Here is a 22,982-nt window from a genome sequence, read left to right as displayed (position 1 = left end):
GACACATTTAAATTACTAAAGATGTAGTTAATTAAGTTCTGTATATGTCAGTGTTTAAGATGAATATTTGAAGTTACGGAAAAAATTGCTGAAACATTGGGTCATCTAATACTAAAGATTTGAATTCAGTGATGGAAAACATCATTCAAGTGATTGCCTAACATCTCCAGTAATGTATGGTGTGTAGCAGTCTTATGTTGGACCCATGTACTAATATTTTATATTAGAAGTTTTGATCTAGCTGAAGGAAAGGTACCCAAGGAATGGAAGGAAGGTAAGATAGTGCCGCTGCATAAGGGCGGTAACAGACTGGAAGTGTCTAATTATAGGCCTGTTTGTGTGTCATCAGTAGTTGTTAAGGTCTTGGAGAAATTAGTGAGGGACTATATACAGTGTTGGGTATGAGGGTAATGTTATCTGTGAGCATCAACATGGATTTATTAAGGGGCACTCTTGCTTTAGTAATATGATTGTCTTTTATAATAAAGTGACAAGAGCAGTTGATGAGGGAAAGGTATATATTGCCATTTTTTTGGATTTTGCAAAGATGTTTGACAGGGTGCCACATGATAATCTGATATTCAAGTTGCAGCACATGGGTTTAAATGTTTGGTTAGTCAAATGGATTCAGGATTGGCTGACTGATAGGTATCAGAGAGTTGTGTATGATGGGCAATATCAAGAAAGCAGAAGGTTACAAGTGAGGTTCCACAGGGCTCAGTATTGGGACCTGTATTGGTCAATCTTTATATCAATGATATTGTCATTGGATTGCAAAGGGACATTCAGTTGTTTGCGGATGATGTGAAGTCGGGAAGAGTTATCAGTAATAGTGCAGATGTGGCAGCCCTTCAAGAGGATTTGAATAAGCTAGACAGATGGGCAAATAAATAGGGTTGTCGGTTCAATGCAGCAAAATGTAAAGTCTTGAGGTTTGGGATCCATTGATGGGAGGATGTGCACTTAATTGGAGGAGCTGTACTGGAGTAAGTAGGGGAGAAAAGAGATCTGGGAGGTGATGATTGATAGAAAACTGAAATTCAGAGAGCATATTGCAAAGGTAGTGAGGGTAACTCAGAGGATTGCTGCAATACTGAGAAGGACGCTGACCTGCAGAGATAAAAGAGTTATCATTCCGTTGTATAAGGCCCTGATCAGACCACACTTAGACTATTGTTCTCAGATTTGGTCCCCAGGATTTGAAGGGGGATAAAATGATGTGGAAAGGGTACAGAGGCAGATAACAAAGATGGTTTCAGGACTTTACAATATGAGTTATGAGGACCAACTGAGGAAATGTGGACTGCAGAGTTTGGTGGATAGAAGAAGGAGAGGTGATATGATTGGGACTTTTAAACTGTTGAGAAGCAGTTACAGGGTAGACATTGGAGAGTTCTTTCACTTGGTGGAATGGTGGGAAGAAGCGATGACAAGGGGCCATCCCTGGAAGTTACGAAAGGAGGATGTGCACAAGAGGGTGAGGAGTGGTTTCTTTGTGTAGAGGGTGGTTGAACCTTGAAATGCATTGCCTGAGAAGGGACGGTTAATGGGATCAAGGAGTGGTATGATAGACTTTGTATTTCCTAAAAACGACCTACCACGATGAGTCTTTTGACTCCATGGAGGCCTGGATAATAATAATAAGAAGAACATGTTTAATTAGAAGATTAATATACTGATATATTAGCAATATTAATATATTTTGTAGATAAATATTTGTATTTAATAAATACATTCGTTAGGGAGTATATATATATATATATATATATATATCTATATGTATATTCAAGATACCAAGTAATTTTATATAAACTTGGTTTTTAATCCTATTTCCCAAGTAACCAAACAGACAAGTGTGTCAAGTTTGCACCTGAAGTAGTGCAAGACTGAGGCAACTCGTGGTAAAGGTGGATTAAGATCCGATCACTTTCCTTAGTATTTTTCACCTAATGCAAAGCACATCCCCTTGCGGAGATGTATGATGCTATGCATTAAAGGCAGGGGTCACTACCCAAACTGTCCGTGCGGTTAGCCTAGTGGCTATGCGCTTCGCAACCATATGCCTGGGGAAGGAGTGTCCTAGGTTCGATTCCCGTCGATGACGTGAGGAGCTTAAGGATCTTCCTCAGCCATAGCCAAGTTAGCCGGTCTTGGGCGTGGACAGCAGGGTTTTTCCCATCAATTTAGCTGGGGTTTTTCATCCCACAAGCAGGCAAACCAGCCTCGTGAACACACACGGTTCTACAGTCATAAATACTTAACCCCCAATGAGGGGGCTCAACTCGTCCCAGTAGGGACAGGGGAGAAATAGGGAAAAACTCCATACGAATAAATAAATAAACTACCCAGACCAGTTTCGACCTTTATTGAAATCTCATCAGTGGGAGCCAGACATGAAATATGAAGGTTGAGTAATGCAGAGTTTATATGAATTTTATCTAAACAAGTTGCCATAAGGTGCTTTGACCTTATTAAATAAAATCTTAGGATGAGAGATAGATGTAGAAAGTTTCTAACTTGGGTATATTATGTATTCAAGATACCAAGTAATTTTATATAAATTTGGTTTTTAATCCTATTTCCCAAGTAAGCAAACAAACAAGTATGTCAAGTTTGCACCTGCACATAGTGCAAGACTGAGGCAACTCGAGGTAAAGGTGGATTAAGGGTAAAGGTGCACTACTTGCAGTAAGTTGCCATGTCATAAAGACTAGAGATGTTAGATGGCTGATTTATAAACTAAAAATAACACAACATTGGTATATATTTGCATTAAAAAATAAATAATATATATATATATATATATATTTTAATATAAACTGACTAAAAATCTGAGAATTATAACAAATTGAGATTTATTAAAAATCGCAACATGTTTTGTCAAGATTGACTTCATCAGGCGTTAAGAACATACAAAGCTATTAAAAGACATTAAGAACATAGAAAGCTATTACCTTTCTATGTTCTTAATGCCTGATGAAGTGAATCTCAACGAAACATGTTGCATTTTCAAAAAAATCTCAATTTCTTATATATATATATATATACACACATATACACTCTATAATATAAAATGATAATTAAAATTAAGTGATATTACATCCCATATTGTTCTGCTACAAAACCTTCATATTATATCTAGGTCTACCTACTCACCGATGAGACCTCAGTAAAGGTTGAAATCGATCTGGGTAGTGACCTTCTCTCATTATGAAAAACAGTAATACAGCTTCAAAGAGCTGGGCGTCACATTATGGGTAAATACCAAGAACAGTGAACGGAGCCTGCTCCACCCTTACTATGAGTTGCCTCTGTGTTGCACTACCAGGTGGACTACGAGTTGCCCTGCTGTTGTACTATCTAGGTATTTGCTTCATATCAGTTCGTATTAAAATTAAAAAAAATAATCACTAATAACTAAAAATAATAACTATCCAGGTTTGCTGGACACGTCCAGCAAAGAAATGGTACACTTACATACATTAATTTCATGGAATACATACAGCAGTTCCTGTTAGCTTTATATTCTAAGGAAAGAACAATGATTTCAAATGGAAGAGGAAGACCTCACAAATTTTTCAGCGGCCTCTAGTTTTTATATTATCATCATCAAATTCCTGCCATGTACCCTCAAGGGGTGTACAGGATATGATAGTACTACATGAAAAAAATTACATCATTACTAACTTCTTATCTACAATTTTCCTCCAAATTAGTCTGTTACTTGTCAAGACTCCAACATTATCAGATCTTATATTTCTATCATCTAAGGCACTTTGTACCGTAGCAATCCACCTATATCTTGGTCTTCCTCTGGGTCGTTTTGCTGCCAACCTGGCAGAGAACACTTGCTTTGCTAATCTTTCCTTGCCCATTCTGTTTAAGTGACCATACCACCTGAGATTAGCTCTGCTAACGCATTCCTGGATGCTGACAATGTCAAGTTCTTTCCTAATATCCTCGTTTTTAATATGATACTGCCATTGATGCCATCTGTTCATGCTTTTAATCTTTCTCAGGACTCTCATATCTGTGGTCTCTAGTCTTTGGTCAAGTGTTTTACTTCTGACCCAGCTCTCAGATCCATAAGTTAAAACTGGTTTGAACACTGTCTTGTATACAGCTAATTTAGTGTTCCGACTAATTTCTCTCTTATTCCATATGAATTTATTCAATTGACTTCCCACCATACCAGCTTTGCTGATTCTGTTGTGTATTTCTATATTTAATTTACCATCTTCATTAAAAATCGTGCCTAAGTAGCTGAAATGTTTTACTTTTTTTTTTAAATGTTTTTATATTATGTTTTTATATTTTTATATAATAAAATACTTATTTATAATATTTATAAATAAATATTTTATTTTGCAACTATTATTATTATTATAGGTAACTCTAAGGAATCCTTAGACTAATCGAGGGCGGTTGAGTAGTCTACATTCACTGTGTGGATGTAGACTACTCAACATCCACACAGTGAACTCATTGACAGTCATGGCACCCACAACAGACTCTGGCAACTTATTGCACTCATTCGCCACTCTTCAAGTAAAAAACATAGTTCTAACACCCTTGCTAACCACACTCTCTTGGACTAAGGGCCATCCAGTTTCCATGGATGGCCCCTAGTCCTACCAACTATAACTATGCTGGTTTTTTTTATTGTTCTCTGTGAGGAGTACTATGTATATATATAGAACGATGATATATATGAAACTCCATAGATATGGAGAAAATATATGAGCGATATTCTGCACAGACTGGTTCAGAATTTATGCTAATTATGAACATTTCCAATTACCCCCCCCCTCTTTCTCCCATGAATTATAAAGAACTACTCTAATTTTCTACTGAAAGTTTTCACTAAACAGTAATCAATATCTATTTTTTTCATTTTAACGTTTAAAAAAATAAGAATACTAAGAATATTGTTGTATTCGGTGAATTCTGGCGTATTTCTTTGTGTGTGTTGACATTATTCCCAGTTAATAAAATAAAATATATAATAATAAACAAATTCAGTTGTGGAGTGGCAGTTTGTTTCTTAAAAAATTCAAATACTGACAATGTTACTGCGACTGGAAATAGAAATAAATTTTTATATTTTCATCATCACTAAAATCTGGCTCCCCGAAGTTCGCTCTTCTAAGTTCGCCTAATGGTAAAACCAGACCTTTGCATAAGAATCCAGCTTTTCTCTTTTTCCGTGGGGGAAGGACCCACCTATTAATCAGCTGATGTTAAAAAAAATTTATTTTCAGTACTTCATAACACAATTGTTATGAACGAAAAGCGCTTAGGTTAGGGAGCATACTCAGCATTTTATTATACTAAAAGTACATAGCTATTTCAAAAATTGCCACTGATCTAAACTAGCTGAAATATCTTTTTTAAATATGCGGTCATTTCTTGTTTGTACTGATATGTCAGATAATGATGATGATGATAATAATGATAAGAAAAGATGTGGTACTTTCATTGAGTGGAGATTTCAGAATGAAGTAATTTATAATGTACTTTCTTTGTGTGATTTTAGAAAACTGCACATCATTATTTTCTGGCTATTACTGTCAACTGACTATCGGAAATAATGGAAATGACTAACTACAGGGGATTTGTAATGGTTTTGACCTCCTGCCTTAGAAGAGTGAACCTGTGTTCTTTGGATTTCCTCAATTAGGAAATTCAAGCTAATATTTTGGTGATGTATGCTTACAGCTTCAGATATAATGCTGCTGTTTGAGAACAACTCTTTTTCATATAACGATATATATATATATATATCGTTATATATAACAATAAAATGCTTAGAAATTTGTGCTGTCTATTCATTTTAACATCTCTTTCTCTTGAATACCATTTCGAAATGCACTATTGGACTTTTCTTCTTAAAATACTTTCTCCAAAGCCATATAGCAGCAAAGACAGTTTCACAGAGCACACTACACATTTTGACTTATCAGGTCCATTGAAGTAGTTAAGGATGCATGGATGATTGGGGTGGGGATGCAGTGTGCTTTTATTTATTTTTCTGAAACGAAAATCACAAGTGTGGCAAGCTTTTTTCACCCTGGCCGTGTATGGTGACATACCGTAAAAAGCAAACATGGCGCGTGTGCTCGGCCGAATATGCACGCAAGCGACCGATTGTAACCAGAGAGAGAGATACGAGCGTCACAGTGACGTCAATCTGATCTAACTTCCGCTTCATCCCTCTTCCGGTGACGTCACTTCCGGTAGTGAACGAAGACGAGGTGCCCGCTCATGCATTAATGCGTCCGCTGCGGTCTTCCATAGGCTACTATGTTAAAGAACCAGCCATTTGAAGGGAAAGAGTCTGATTTTCGAAATGGATTAATTCCCAAACCTGAAACGAGCCCTAATTTTAGTAAGTTGCGCTATTCTCACTGAAAGGTAACAAATTGCATGACATGCTAATATCGGGATTTAGATTTGAGACAATCTTTTTCACGCTTTGTCAAAGAAATTTCATTGTAATTTAAAATTATCAAAGGTTGCGTTTTATGAAGACATTCTCTTGTCGCTAACGGAGACAACGTGTCAGCCATTATTTATAGCTAACTTCTTGCTTACCAGTTTCATGGAGTGCTCATGCTCGCCGAGAAGGTTGATGTGTGATTGACAGCTGACAAGTTCGGTATCGAAGCAACGAGAGAGTAAACAGGATAGCGTTCGGAAGGAATTTAGAACACGTGCTGGCAGATATTTAGGTTCGGAGGAACTTAAGTTTTTTATGTGACAGTCGGAAGAAAATTAATAGTACATTCCGAAAAAGGAATCGTGGAACCATTAAGTTTTAATGTGGAATAAATATGTGGATAAATAAAAGAAAATATTGCTATATGCATTTTAAACGGAATATTGGAGGAAACACTAATTGAAAGATTTATAGTAGATTCCGAAAAGGAAATCGTAGAACTGTAAGTTTTTTTTTAATTGGAAGAGTTAAGACTGCCAATAAGCATTTAGTGAATAAAAGAAGAATTTGCTATTTATGTTCTAAAGGAATGTTCGAGAAAACTCTCATTAGGAAGTTTCATCTGTATTAAGGATGCCGGATCTGACTATTATTTCCACTGAAGAAAAGAGACAGAATTAAGTCAGGAAGATTTTATGTGCACTACATGAGTGATGAAAAGGATCCTGTGTAAATGAAGAATGGAGTCATATCTTCAGAAAAGGGCCTTGACAGATAGAAAAATTGGCTATGAACATTTTGTCATTTTGAAAACAAAGTGTTTAGGCTTAAGTGTAAGTTTATTTAAAAAAAGGCCTTGGATCCAATTAAATTTGTAGTTAGTTATGTAAAGTTGTTTGAAGTGTATTATATATATATATTGTTTTTGTTTTATAAAATGTGTTTATTTTGTATTTTGGTCTTGAGTCAGTGATTATTTGGATTCTGAAAGAGTTAAGATCCTTGCACCAATTGGAGTGACCCCTTGTGCATATAAAAATATATAGGTATACTCGGAATTAAAGAAAACAATTGTTAGAAACAGAGATCATCTCTATGGTAGGATTAAATATTAAGATATAATATCTATGAATATCTCTATATATATAAAAATCCACCAATTATTAACACATTTATGTGTTAAATGTATTTTAATGGTATTATTCATTAAAATTAATACCATGAAATATTTAAAATTACACAATAACCACAGTAATTAACTTTAATGAAATGAAAGTACAGATATTTCATACTGAACATAACAGTAAATCATCAGTATGAAATATCTGTAATTTCATTTCATTAAAGTTAATTACTGTGGTTACCGTGTAATTTGTTGTTTAATACCATTAAAGTCAATTTACAGTTAAGGTCGCAGTTAATTTTAATCACACTGTGAATGTTTTTTAATCATTATCAAGGTTAATTGGTTATTTACCACAATAATATCATGAGCATAACTTTCAGCTCTCTGCCAATTTCCAAGCTGAACTTTTGGAATGTCCCATGGGTATGGACCTGTACATGCTTCAGATGACAACAAAAATATACTGGGGAAGTAGTTGTGGGTGATATCTAGCAACTTAGGTGGTGAAATGAAGTTCCAATACCAATGATATGCAATTCCTGATATATAACGTGCAGCCTCTTCATCACCAAGAATCTGAAATACAAGACATTCAAACTACATTACTAAAAAAATTAGTTAACTATAATTTATAAAATAAAACTACGTTAAGAAAACAGTAAAATCAATCTAAGTAGTGAAACCCATTAAAACTGATTCTAAACATCTTTAACATATAAATTTGCATTAATGCTGCAGCATTTTCATAGATGTAACAGAGAATACTATAATTAGTCTATAACAGAGACTGAAATTAGAGGATATGAATAAAACTTCCAGATATATATGAAAATGATTGCAAGGGTAAGCAAGGAAAGAATTGTTTAAAAATATAACTAATGGTATGAAGTGCCAGGAATAAGCAAAGCACACCAATGGATTTAAAAGTATTTTGTCATTGTCATCATATTCTTCTACTAATGTAATGACAGAAGGTAATTTTTTTTGTTAATTTTTATTTACAAGTACAAGGTGGCCCATAAGTGGCCTATGAAGGGGTTTTAAATGTGAATAACTTTTTTTTTTATTATCAATTGTTCCATTTTATTTTTTTCAGGTATACTAAGGAACATTTGGGAAATTAATCATAGAACAATTTACAACCCAACAATGAGCCAAAACCGTGCAACTTTACAATTATCTGCAATAATTTCATGAAGATCTGCAATTAATTGGCCATCATGTTCTTCAGATCTGATGACTTTCTACTTTTTCCTATGGAGTTACCTGATAGAAAAGGTGTATGTCAACAAGCTCCAGACAATCCAACAGCCGAAGGAGAGCATTCATGCAGAAATTAAAAGCTGTCATGGAACATGCTGTGGAAAGGGCTGCCCATTTGTGAAGCTGAAAATGGAAGGCATTTACGTGACGTAAATGCCTTCCATTTTTTTTTTATTAGTTTTTCATAACTAAGTCTCAAGATTCTGTATTTATTAATAACAAAAAAGAAGAAAAATAATAAATAAAAAAGTTATTAAATGTTTAAATCCCTTCATGACTTAGGGGCTTAGCAATTTATTGCAATATAATGATAATATTACATTATTAGCATTTTTATCTGGTTTGACATCTCTGTGATGAGAGGAACTTTATTAAGCCTTTTTAAATCCTACATAAGTCAGATGGTCTTAGAAGACATGATAGCTTACCCAAGTGTCTATATATGGAATATATGGACGATGTCTTCTATATGGTATGTGCTGGGGTAACTCATAAATGCCAGCGAGTGTATTCCCGTAAGCTCTCTGGTCAACTTTTTTTTTATGAAACTTTCATAGTTTCTACATTTGGCTTTGAAATAATGCTGGATTTAATATCCACTTGATTTATATAATTTTGCATTGCCGAAATGAAGCCTTTTGGCTCTTTATTTTAGTAAATACTTTACGCCCTGACTGAGAGTTCGCTTAAGAAAAATATTTCTCTCCGACACTTTGAGTTCTTTAGTACTGAACGAAAGTTTTTGCAACTCTTAAGGTTTCTGTCTGGTCTCTGGGAAGAACCAACCAGTTCAAAACAGCCATCAGGGCAGTGAAACCATATCAAAATGGACTAATAAAAGGCAAATATATGAGTGCTTGGGCAAGCGATCATGTCTTCTATATGGTCGCACTAGGGTAACTCATAAATGCTGGCAAGTGTATTCCCATAAGCTCTCTGGTCAACTTTTTTATGAAACTTTCATAGTTTCTACATGCGACTTTGAAATAATGTTGGATTTAATATCCACTTGATTTATATAATTTTGCATCGCCAAAATTTACCAAAATAATAATAATTTACCAAAATAAAGAATTTTATGATTATTATGATTCAGGACCTACATGGAGTCACAAGACTCATTGTGCTCTCACCACTGTATCAGACAATGCATTCCACAGTTCAACTACCATTCATGCAAAGAAACCAAAGAAACTTCTTTTGCAACTTCTTGGAATTGTCCCCACCATACAAAAGAACTCCCCAGTATCAACCCTATAACTATGTTACTCGGAAGAAGTAGAATTGGAAAGAAGAAGTAGAAGTAGAAATAGAAAAGAAGTAGAAGAATTGTTCCATCTTTCTTACATAGAAAGATGGAACAATTTCTTCTACTTCTTTTCAGAAATAATGTTGTTTAGAAATAATATTCTTTTCAGAAATAATAACTAGAAAAGGATTTATTTAAGCCCCAACCCAAAACCTCTAAAGTAATAAAATACATGAATAAAGAAATAAAAGAAAAGATAAAAATACAAACAATAGATTTAGAAAAATGGGTGACCTATTTCCAAAATCTCTGGACAGATGAGAACAATGAAATAAAATTTTATAAGACAAAGAATGACCTAATAGAAAATATCACAATGTTAGAACTGAAAAATATAATAAAGAAGATGAAAAATAGGAAAACACCAGGAGAAGACAATATAAATATAGAACTATGCAAAAATGCAGGTGAAAAATTTAACAAAAGACTTCTGAAATTTTTTAATATGGTTTGGATGTCTGGAAAATCCCCTAACTCTTGGAAAAAAAGCACTGGTTATCCCAATCTATAAAAAAGGAAATAAAGACAATTGCAATAATTATAGGGGAATTAGCCTGCTGAATACAGGATATAAAATATATGCAGGAATATTAAAAGAAAAACTAAGCAGCATTGCAGAAGACAAATTACTAGAAGAACAAAATGGTTTCCGAAAAGGCCGATCCTGCATAGATCCAATTTTTACTTTAAAATTATTAATAGAAAAGAGAAGAGAATTTCAAAAAGAAACACATGTGGCCTTTATTGATTATGAAAAAGCCTTTGACAAAATTAGTAGATAAAAATTGTTTAAAATATTAACCAATTTAAACATACCAAACCAACTTTTACAATCGATTCAAGAAATATGTACAGGAAATAAAATAGCAGTTAAATTAGAACACATCTCAGAATGGAAAGATATATCAAGAGGAGTACGACAAGGATGTACCCTCTCACCTCTGCTTTTCAATATATATATATAAATGAAATATTAACAATCTGGAAACAGCATAACCTATTTGGTATACAAATGACCCTGCAAATGAAGATAGATACACTACTATTTGCAGATGATCAAAATTAGCTACATCAGAAGATGACTTACAAAGATCATTAAATGATATCTCAAAGCAATATAATATGACTATCTAAAGAAAACACAAAAATAATGGCATTCAACGGAGAAAACCCAATAAGAAGTAAAATAGTGATAGATAATAAAATACTAGAACAAGTAAACACTTTCAGATACTTAGAATGTGATCTATCATACAAATAAGAAAAAGACAGACACTAAAATATCAAACTTTGTCAAAGTTAATGGCATAATAAATAATATATTTAAGTCATTCCTAGTACAAAAACACACTAGAATCAGACTATATAATGTCTTGTCAAAACTAACTCTACTATGCGGAAGTGAAACATGGAGACCATGAAAAGGAAAGATGAAAAACGAATTCAAACACAGAAATGAAGTTCCTCAGAAAAACAGCTGGATATACCAAGTGGGACCACTAAACAAATGAAGAAATCTTATAATCCTCGAAAATAAAACCAATTAATTACTACATAAGACAGTACAAACTGTCTGGGGTGCTTAAGGGTCAAAGCTGTATAACTGAGAGGAGACCTCCACATAGCCTTTAAAGGAATGCGGAGAACCGACCAGGGCTTCTGACCTAATGTCCAATTCTCACCGTCTCGTGGTGCACCCTGTTGGGTATCTACTTGGATACTGAATGGACGAGGATGGGCCGACCAAATTGTATTCTTATTGGTTAAACCAAAATATGGAATGATGGTACAACATGACAAAATTTCATGCCGGCTGGGGCGTCGCCCAGTTAAACAAGGCCCCCGTTGTTTTCGCCAGGGAACCAGGGCGAACAGCGAAAAGTCAGCTACTGGAACAAATCTGAAAACAAACCGCAACTCAACATCACCAGAGTTAAAGATCGGTACTATCAACGTAAGAAGCCTGAATGGCAAAGAAATGGAGCTAGCTGAGGAATTAGATAAGTACCAGATTGACATAATAGGGGTGACTGAAACAAAAAAGACCAAAACTGGTGAGATCTTTCTGAGCAATAAATACAAAATGTTATATTCAGGCAATGACAATCAAGGAAAAGAAGGAGTAGCCATAGTATTCAACACAAAATACGAGGCTAATCTTCTTGAATGGCAGTCAGTCTCAAGTAGAGTAATGTGGGCAAATATGAGAATGGGGAACTGGACAGTGAGACTTATTTGTGCCTATGGTCCCACAGAAGGTTCTACTAAGGTAGAAGTGAAGGAATTTTTTGAGGCTTTAGAAAAAGCAACTGACACAATGAAAAATGAAAAGTTGGTCCTTGTTGGGGATCTAAATAGCAGAGTAGGAAATGATTGTGAGACATACAAAAATATTTTGGGAAAATTTGGAGAAAAGAGCAAAGCTAATAATAATGGCAAATATCTGTTGGATTTCTGCTCAGGACATGGACTGGTTATTACTAACACCATGTTCCAACATAAAAATGTGCACAAATTCACATGGAGAGAAGAGGCTAGGAATAAGAAAAGTCTCATTGACTATGTTATTGTTGATAGTGATGTTTTCTCCATGGTGCAGGACACCAAGAGTGTACAGAGGATTTGAAATTGGAAGTGATTACTATTTAGTCTTCAGCAGGATAAAATTGAATTTCATATTGAAAAGAATAACATGTAAGAAAGTTTTAAAGCGAATAAAAGTTGAGCAGCTCTCAGATGTGAACTGTAGGCTTAAAATACACAAAGATTATTGAAGAAAAAACGAAAGAGTTTGAAAACAGGAATCAAACCTTGGAGATTCAGTGGCAAACTCTGAAGAAAACATTGATTGATTCTGCCAGAGAGTCATGTGGTGAGGTTATCTGTAAGGATAAAAAAATCAGAACTCCCTGGTGGACACAGGAAGTTAAAGAGGCAGTGAAGGAAAAGAAGAAAGTATATGAAAAGTTCCTGTCAAATAAGTCAGCTTGTGCTCTTAGAGAATATAGAGACAAATGCAAGAATGCTAAACACTGTGTAAAACTAGCTAAACAAAAGTCATGCGAGGACTTTGGCAAGAATATAGAAAATAAATATCAAGAAGGTGGCAAAATATTCTGGAGGTTGTTGAAGAAGCTTAAGAATGGAGGAAAGAGTACTGTAAAAGGAATTAGAGATGATAAAGGTGACATGAAAACGGGAGAAAAAGATATCCTTGGAGTATGGAGTAATTACTTTGAAAAACTGCTAAATGAAACAAGCAGTGATGACAGTACAGTGGTAAAAAACACTGACCAGGCATGCAGTCAGGAATACATATCCATACTAGAAGTAGAAAAAGCCATCAAAGGGCTTGAAATGTGGAAAGGCAGCAGGAGTAGATGATATTTGACCAGAAATGCTGAAGTATGGTGGTATAAGAGTCTTACTGTGGCTGCACTGCATAGTTCAGAAAGCCTGGACAGAGGGACGAATTCCCGATGATTGGAGTAGAGCTCTCATAGTACCCATATATAAAAAGGGAAATAAAACTGCATGTGAGAATTACAGAGGTATTTCCCTACTGAGTGTTCCTGGCAAGATCTATGCAAGTATACTTGAGAAACGGTTGAGAAGAATTGTGGAAGAAAAGCTTGGTGAAGAACAAGCTGGATTCAGGCCAAATAGAGGCTGTCAGGATCAGATCTTCACTTTACGACAAATAGTCGAGAAAGCATGGGAATATAACAAAGATCTCTATTTAAGTTTTGTCGATCTGGGAAAGGCATATGACAAGGTGCCAAAAGAGAAGCTATTCAATACGCTTCAGTTATATGGTGTCAATGGGGCATTATATCAAGCAATACTTAGTCTTTATTTGAGTTGTAAGTCAGCAGTTAGAATTGAAGGCAGTACAGGAAGATGGTTTAATGTTAAATCTGGTGTAAAACAAGGATGTACATTATCCCCTCTGTTATTCATTATCTATATGGATCACATTATGAAGGAAAGTGGTATTAAACATGATATCAAAATTGGAGATGTTAATGTCAGCTCTTTGCTTTATGCGGATGATGTTATACTTCTAAATAAATCTGCTACAAGTCTGCAAGATTCTCTGACTAAATTGAATAGCTGTTGTAATAGATATGGTATGAAGGTCAGCAATAAAAAGACAAAGACAATGAAAATAGGCAGAATCATTGAAAATGTCAACTGTGTTGTGAATGGAGGACCTGTGGAACAAGTAAAACATTTCAGCTATTTAGGCACGATTTTTACTGAAGATGGTAAATTAAATATAGAAATAGACAACAGAATCAGCAAAGCTGGTATGGTGGGAAGTCAATTGAATAAATTCATATGGAATAAGAGAGAAATCAGTCAGAACACTAAATTAGCTGTGTACAAGACAGTGTTCAAACCAGTTTTAACTTATGGATCTGAGAGCTGGTGCAGAAGTAAAACACTTGACCAAAGACCAGAGACCACAGATATGAGAGTCCTGAGAAAGATTATAGGCATGAACAGATGGCATCAATGGCAATATCATATTAAAAACGAGGATATTAGGAAAGAACTTGACATTGTCAGCATCCAGGAATGCGTTAGCAGAGCTAATCTCAGGTGGTATGGTCACTTAAACAGAATGGGCAAGGAAAGATTAGCAAAACAAGTGTTCTCTGCCAGGTTGGCAGCAAAACGACCCAGAGGAAGACCAAGATATAGGTGGATTGATACGGTACAAAATGCTTTAGACGATAGAAATATAAGATCTGATAATGTTGGAGTCTTGACAAGTAACAGACTGATTTGGAGGAAAATTGTAGATAGGAAATTAACAATGATGTAATTTTTTTCATGTAGTACTATCATATCCTGTACACCCCATGGCAGGAATTTGATGATGATGACAGTATAAACAAAAATGGCTAGAACATTTAAATCGAATGGACAACTGCAGACTACTAAAAATATTATACAGATACAAAATAAGTGGAAAAAGAAGAATCAGAAGACCAAGAAAGAGATGACATGAGACCCGAACAGGCCACTTGGCCTAAATTCCATTTTAGGAAGAAGAAGACATTAAGAGGAACGTATATTAAAATAAAGAAAAAACACAAATAATAAAAAAACCTTTTTATTCATTTCCTACTAAGATGTTCTTCTGGCTTATTTATTCCTTATTTTTTATGAACGTGTTCGATTATATCGCCCCTAAATTGTGCCGCCCAAGGTTCATTGCACTGTGGTATGGAACGGACCTGGACATTGTCTTGCTGAAAGAGATAATGGCCAGTTCTGTAGAAACACCACAAAGTAGGAAACATTGCATTGTCCAGAATGTTCAGATACCTCCTCAGTATTCAATGTTTGTGGACCACAAACAGAGGTCCAAGACCAAACTAGGCAAAACAGGACCATACCATCACACTGCCACCTCCAAATATTATAATTGGGGTTATGCACTCTGGTAAGAGACATTTACTGAGCATCTGCTAAACCCACACTCATCCATCTGCTAAGTAGAGTAGCATGTAGCATGATTTGACACTTCATTACCTAGCTTTCTAAGCTGCCACATTCTACTGTACATGCTCTTTGTGCCACTGAAGATGACATTGCATAATGGTTCAGGTCACGTGTGGCTTACATATTGTGGTCCTATAATGAAAACCCATGTTATGAGCCTCAGTTCTGAATGTTTTTGTGCAGATTCATGTTCCAACAGATGTCTGGAACTCTGCATTTAATGTGTCAGCTAAGGAATGGCAGTTTTACATATTATCCTTCATAGCAATCTGGGGTTATTTTCAGTGAATGTGGTGGGTCATCTACTGTGTGTATCACTTGCAGTCGACTTTGTGCACTTTATCTCAGTGATACCCTACTGAGATAAAGTGCAGATTTTTGAATTGGGATGGCCCAATTGTCAAAAATTTGCTGAACAGATAGACCTGCAATGCGTCATCCTATCACAATGACTCTTTCAAACTCTGTCAGTTCCCTTCTCTCAGCTATTTCAACAGGACACAGCTGCACTAACTTGGAAGCATCATATTCCTCTAATTTATACCAGATGTGACTCATTACATGGCATGATGCACCTTGCCCATGGGGAGTGTCTGTTGACTTCTTTCCAAGCAGTGCACCTACCTCTCAGTAGTTTAAAAGTCTCCATCATATCACCTGTATTTCTTCTATTCACCAAACTCTGCAGTCCACAGCTAATTTATTCCCTTCAAATAGGCAACAGAATTAGTAAAGTTGGTATGGTATGAAGTTATTATTATTATTATTATTATTCAGGCTTCCATGGAGTCAAAAGAACTCATTGTGGGAGGTCCTTCCTAAGAACAAAGTCTGTCAAGACTCATCGAGGAAAGGTCCCCCCGGAGAAACACAAAGTCTATCATACCACTCCTTAAACTTATTGACCGTTCTCGCTCTCACCACTCCATCAGGCAATGCATTCCACAGTTCAACCAACCTCCATGCAAAGAAACCACTCCTCACCCTCTTGCGCACATCCACCTTTCATAACTTCCAGGGATGGCCTCTTGTCATCACTCCTTTCCGCTGTTCAACCAAGCGAAAGAACTCCCCAGTGTCAACCCTGTAACCACCTCTCAACACTTTAAAAGTCTCAATCATATCGCCCTCATTCTTCTATCCACCAAACTCTGCAGTCCACACTCCCTCAGCCGATCGTCATAACTAACATTGTACAGTCCTGACACCATCTTTGTGTTCTGCCTTTGTATCCTTTCCACAGTTAATTTATTCCCTTCAAATCCTGGAGACCAAATCTGAGAACAATAGTCCAAGTGTGGTCTGATCAGAGACTTATACAATGGAATAATAACCCTCTTATCTCTGCAGGTAAGTGTCCTTCTCATAATTGCAGCAATCCTCTGTGTTACCTTTACCACCTTTGCAATATATCCCCTAAACTTCAGGTTTCTATCAACCATCAACCCCAGATCTCTTGTCTCCCCAACTTCCTCCAGTATAACTCCTCCCATACAGAATGTAGCATCCCATTGATGTTTCCCAAACCTCAAGACCTTACATTTTGCTGCATTAAACTGACACACCCATTCATTTGCCCATCTATCTAGCTTATTCAAATCCTCTTGCAGGGCTACCACATCTGCACTATTACTAATAATCTTTCTTAGCTTCGCATCATCCGCAAACAACTGAATATTCCCTTGCAATCCACTGGCAATGTCATTGATATAAAGGTTAAACAATATAGGTCCTAGTACTGAGCCCTGTGGGATCCCACTTGTAACCCTCCGCCTCCTTTAAACTGCTCCACCATACACAACTCTCTGATACCTATCAGACAGCCAATTCTGAATCCAGTTGACCAATCTGACATCCAGACCCATGTGCTGCAACTTAAATATCAGCTTATCATGTGGCACCCTGTCAAATGCCTTCGCTAAGTCTAAGAAAATTGCAGTATATGCCTTTCCCTCATCTAATGTTCTTGTAACTTTATTATAAAAGGCTAGCATATTGCTAAAACAAGAGCACCCTTTCACAAATCCATGTTGACTCTCAGAGATAACATTACCCTCATCTGCCCAATGCTGTATATGGTCCCTCACTACTTTCTCCAAGATCTTAACAACTACTGATGGCACACAAACTGGCCTATAATTAGACACTTCCAGTCTGTTACCATCCTCATGCAATGGCACTATCTTACCTTCCTTCCATTCCATGGGCACCTTTCCCGCAGCCAGACTTTCATTGAAAAGCCAGGTTAAAGGCACTGTCAGTTCCCTGGCACATTCTCTCAAAACTCGTGGTGAAATACCATCCAGTCCTAAAGCTTTACTGGCATCCAGAGTACTCAGTATCTGAAACACACTCTCCTCCTGTACCTCTAAACCTCGAACCAGTCCTATCCCTCTAGTATTTAAATTGACTCCTCCAGGATGAAATCCTTGAATAAAGTGTTCATTGAACAATTCCACTATGTCCTCTGCATCAGTCACTCGATTCCCATTTTTATCCCACAATATCATTCTTCCACTATCATTTCTCCTCTTACTGGCCACATAACTAAAAAAATTCCCTAGGATTTTCTTTGGATCTTAGGGCCAATCTCCTCTCATATTCCAGTTTCGCTTTCCTTACCACACTAGTCACTCTTCTGGCCTGTGTCTTATATTCTTCATGCATCTTCTCTTCACCTGTCTCTTTATATCTCTTCCACAGCCTCTTTTTTGCATGCAGTTCCTGTTTAATATCGTTTGTCATCCACTTTACTCCAAATTGTGTCCTCTTCTTCACTCATGGTATACAACTTACCATTGCTGCTAACAAATATTCCTTCACAATTTCCCATGCACTAATGATATCCCAGCCTTTAAATTCCTCCCTCCATGAAACTTCCTGAAGTTGATATCTAAGACTATTATAATCACCTGCTTTATAATTCCACATAAGTTCCCATCTCTTTGATACTCCTGCATGTCTATTCATTTTCCAAGTCAAAACCATATGGTCACTCTCTCCAACTGGTGGGAGAGATGTCATCTCAGTTATTATCAACTCTTCTGATGCTATAACCAAATCCAAAACTCTTGAACCTCTTGTTCCCTCTGTTACATGTTGCCTAAGACATGTGTCCCTCAAGAATTCTAGAAATTCCATTCCCCTATTGCTACATGCATCTTCCTCTCTCCAATTTATACTACTGTAGTTAAAATCTCCCATAACAATCATTCTTCTTGCACTTGCCACACTTAACTGTGTAAACATCTCCCGGTCCCCATCCTCTGTGCTCCTGGGTCTGTAGCAACACCCCACTAAATATCCTGTCTTGTTCACTTCCACCTCACATCATATGCTTTTAAAATCATTAGTGTCACAGCCTTCCAAAGCCTCCACTCTTAGAGGACATAGGTCATCACTTATCATAAGCAGTACCCTACCACCACGCTTTCCCCTCCTATCCTGCTGAGAAATGCTGTACCCAGCGACTTCTATTCCTGTTATTATATCCTCTTCTGTCAAGCACATCTCAGTGATCGCAATAATTTTTGGCCAGGCTGATGCTATCTGAGGCACCAATTCCTCTCCCTTATTCCATATACTTGTGGCATTATTATAAAGCATATAAATGCCATTGTTTCTATACTTAGCATTATCCCCTCTAGACTCACCTGGGCTCAGTGTTACCTGATGTCGACTCCCTTCTCCCAAGTATCCATTCCCACAAGAGGCCACCCCTGCTATCATCCCCCCCTGGGACACACTGACTCGTTCAGAACAGCAATCTCTCCAGATGCCCACGTCCTTCCTCATTCAAATGTAAGCGGTCTCTCGCATTCAATTCCTCTCTTTCCTCAAACGCACTCCAAGCATCCACATATACCAGTCCTCTCGTCACACATTCTTGCTATTATGTCATTCAATATTACTGCTCTTCTGCTCAGCTCGTCATTATCATACCTAGGTAACACGCACACTATTTTTCCTCTCTCTGTCTTCTTCCGTACATCCTGAAGCAAAAATCTCATATCTCTCACTGCCCGACTTACATTACCACTCAAGTCATTTGTTCCTACCATCAAAATCACCTCATCCACCCTTTCACCTCTCTTAATTGCCATAGCCACCCTTTCTATTGTTCCTCCTGGCAAACACACCTCACGCATCCTATCTTGAACACTACAGATCATTGAGTCGCCATACATTATACCTCTTACCATTCCCTCTCTCCTACTGTTTCCATTGTCTCCTCTTCTTTCATTCCCATAGGTCTCTCATTCCCTCTCCTATACTGCTATTCTCTCTTCCAGCATTCCCATATCTCTCTCCCCTACTACTGTTTCCATTTTCTCCACTTCTATATCCCTCTCTCCTACTGTTTCCATTTTCTCCACTTCTATATCCCTCTCTCATTCCATTTCTCCTATTTTTTCCATCCTCTCATCTTCTAGCATTCCCATACCTCTTTCTCATTCCATCTCTCCTACCGTTTCCATTCTCTCCTCTTCTAGCACTTCCATATCTCTCTCTCTCTCATTCCCTCTCTTCTACTGTTTCCATCCTCTCATCTGCTAGCATTCCCATACCTGTCACTCATTCCCTCTCTTCTACTGTTTCCTTTCTCTCCTCTTCTATATCCCTCTCTCCTACTGTTTCCATTTTCTCCACTTCTATATCCCTCTCTCATTCTATTTCTCCTACTGTTTCCATCCTCTCATCTTCTAGCATTCCCATACCTCTTTCTCATTCCATCTCTCCTACCGTTTCCATTCTTTCCTCTTCTAGCACTTCCATATCTCTCTCTCTCTCATTCCCTCTCTTCTACTGTTTCCATCTTCTCATCTGCTAGCATTCCCATACCTGTCACTCATTCCCTCTCTTCTACTGTTTCCTTTCTCTCCTCTTCTAACACTTCCAAAATTCTCTCTTCCCCCTACTCTGATTCGCCTTGCATTTATCTCTTCCATTCTCCTAATCTTATCTTTCATACTTCTGCTCTCATTCACAAAACATTCCACCTCCTCTTTCAGCTCATCTATCTCCCTCTGCAGGTCAGTCACTCTTAATCTAAATTCACTCTCCCAAACAAAACCATCTCAGATTTGGTCCTAAACTTTCACAGTCACTCACACCTTCCACACTATCAACTATTATTTTCTCATTCACATATATATATATTTTTCATTCTCTCCTATTACACTACTTGTCTTCCTACATTCATTCCCCATTCCTGGAGCAACAAGTTCGGATATTGATATTTCTAATGCACTGATTTCCTCCAACTGCCTGCATTTTGCACGCATACACACTCTCTTTCACAAGCCACATATCCAATTCCCGAGACGCATACATGCCGCAAGTACTGCATGCCACAAAGTCCCTTATGATATTGCTTATAATAGAGTTCTTAAATGGTGGAGGACTTGACGATATGCGACTTGCGACTGCAGCTGAATCCGCCATCATTCCTTCCTGCCGAGTAGTGTAATCTTTAATAATTATTGAATTAATAAATTCCGTTAAATAAATAAGAAAAAAAAGTACAAACAATTACAAGCAAAACAAAACATTTAAGTACACTAAATATAATTAAATAAAATGAAATATAACTAAATTCAGTAATGAAAACTTAGCTTCGTTTTGTCTTCCACCGTTATGCATTCAATTCTGACAGTAACCAAAATATATTATATCCCGACAGCAACTAACTTCCAAAAAACAACCACTGAAGTACACTTGTATTCAGAGAAACAATTTAGCACTCAAAAATGTAGAAAAACAGGGGGAAAAATAGACTATTCACCGATTAAAAATCACTTTTTTCTGCACAGCTCAAATTCACCACCACGTGCTGCAAGTTAGCTGACTAAATTTATATGGAATAAGAAGGAAATTAGTCAAAAAACTAAATTAGTTGCCCCCATTGTTAGCATTTAAGAATGCGTTAGTAAAGCAAGTTTCAGGTGGTATGATCACTTATATAGAATGGGATATGAAAGATTAGCATTCTTTTGTTTTTTGATATATTCCAAATACGTGACTTTGTTATGCTATGTATGTATTTTTCCATAATTAATTTATATAAGAACTGATCAAAAACCAAGGTTTTCCAGAATATTATATAACTATTTACATGTTTAGGGAAATAAAATTTCCATTTGTAACAAAAGTTAACTGATGTTATTTTATTATTATCATCATCATTATTACGTAACACCTCCAGGGAGTCCAATGACTCATCGAGGGAGGGCACTCTACAACTCCACTGCTCAATCCACCAACTACCATCATCTACACAAGCACTATCTACCACCCATCATCATCACTAGCATTTCCACAGACAATCGAAGCATCCATGCCTGCGGCAGGATTCGAACCCACTGCCTTTTGGCTGGAGAGCTGATATGCTGACCACTTGGCCAACCAGGCCGGCTTAGAAATGGCAAAACAGTTGGAAACAGATTCCTGTAATGAAGTTTGTGGTGTATTTTCATTGAAATGGGTTGATATATGAAAGGTATAGTGTAGTAGCAGAAAACTGAAGTTGAAGAGAAAAGATTCGCAATGAGAATGGTAGAAAAAGTCGAGCACCGATTGAGAAACTGATTTCAGACAACCTTGGAATTAAGCATTTTGACAGAACACTGCATATTATTCACAAAGAATGGGGATACTACAAAGTTTCTGGAGAATAAGCAGAAATCTGTTCTTCATAATTAGTTGCATTATATATATATATATATAGGGCAAGTGATTAGGAAGAAGAAAGGAATCTATTAATGTGCTTCTTGAAGTGCTGGCTGGAGGTTGTATTCATTGCAGGAAAACTGTTTGGGGAAGGCTGTTCCACAAAAAAAAAAAAAAAAGGATATCTGTGGAAGTGTAAGGCGAGTGTGAATATGGGAAGCTCTGTAGCCAATTAGAATCAATATGTTGGGTTAATGAACTGTGCAGAAAAGATGTTAACAGTAAATAGAAATTCATAAGGCAGTATCTGACAGAAGCAATGTGTAATTACATACCAAGGGTTAAGCAAATAAATACAGTGGGAGGGAAATGAATGAACAGTGAAATCAAGCAAGCTGTATTGGAAAAGAAAAGGCTATGGAGGAGATACAAGACAGTTAGTGATGACTGGATCCGCGAAGAGTATAAAGTGCTGGCAAGGAAGGTGACGGGCATAGTAAAGAAAGAAATGGTGCAGTATTAGGATAGATTAGCTAGTCAGATCAAGATTAATAATTATATAGTAGAATTTTTCCACTATATGGCAAGCAAGAGAAAGAAAAATTATGGTAGGATGACAGTGGTGCATAGTCATGTCAGCAGAGTGACCGTTGCAAATAGTG

At 36.7% G+C, this 22,982-nt stretch overlaps 1 protein-coding gene across 2 annotated transcripts in view; it reads right to left on the bottom strand.

Annotated features, from left to right (window-relative positions):
- LOC150098145 (lysosomal acid glucosylceramidase-like) overlaps nt 1–22,982 on the bottom strand; it is a 235,650-nt gene that overhangs the window by 79,085 nt on the left and 133,583 nt on the right. For both annotated transcript variants that reach the window (XM_090406013.1, XM_090406012.1), the window contains exon 7: nt 7,917–8,141. In XM_090406013.1, coding sequence (XP_090262139.1) covers nt 7,917–8,141 — 225 coding nt within the window. The remainder of the gene's footprint in view (nt 1–7,916; nt 8,142–22,982) is intronic.

Source organism: Typopeltis vanoorti, chromosome 16 (assembly GCF_054136105.1).
Source record: "Typopeltis vanoorti isolate ZY-2024b chromosome 16, IOZ_Tvanoo_1.0, whole genome shotgun sequence".
Taxonomy (NCBI): domain Eukaryota; kingdom Metazoa; phylum Arthropoda; class Arachnida; order Uropygi; family Thelyphonidae; genus Typopeltis; species Typopeltis vanoorti.
The sequence above is the reverse complement of the archived record's forward strand: the minus strand, read 5'-3'. Positions and strand labels throughout refer to the sequence as shown.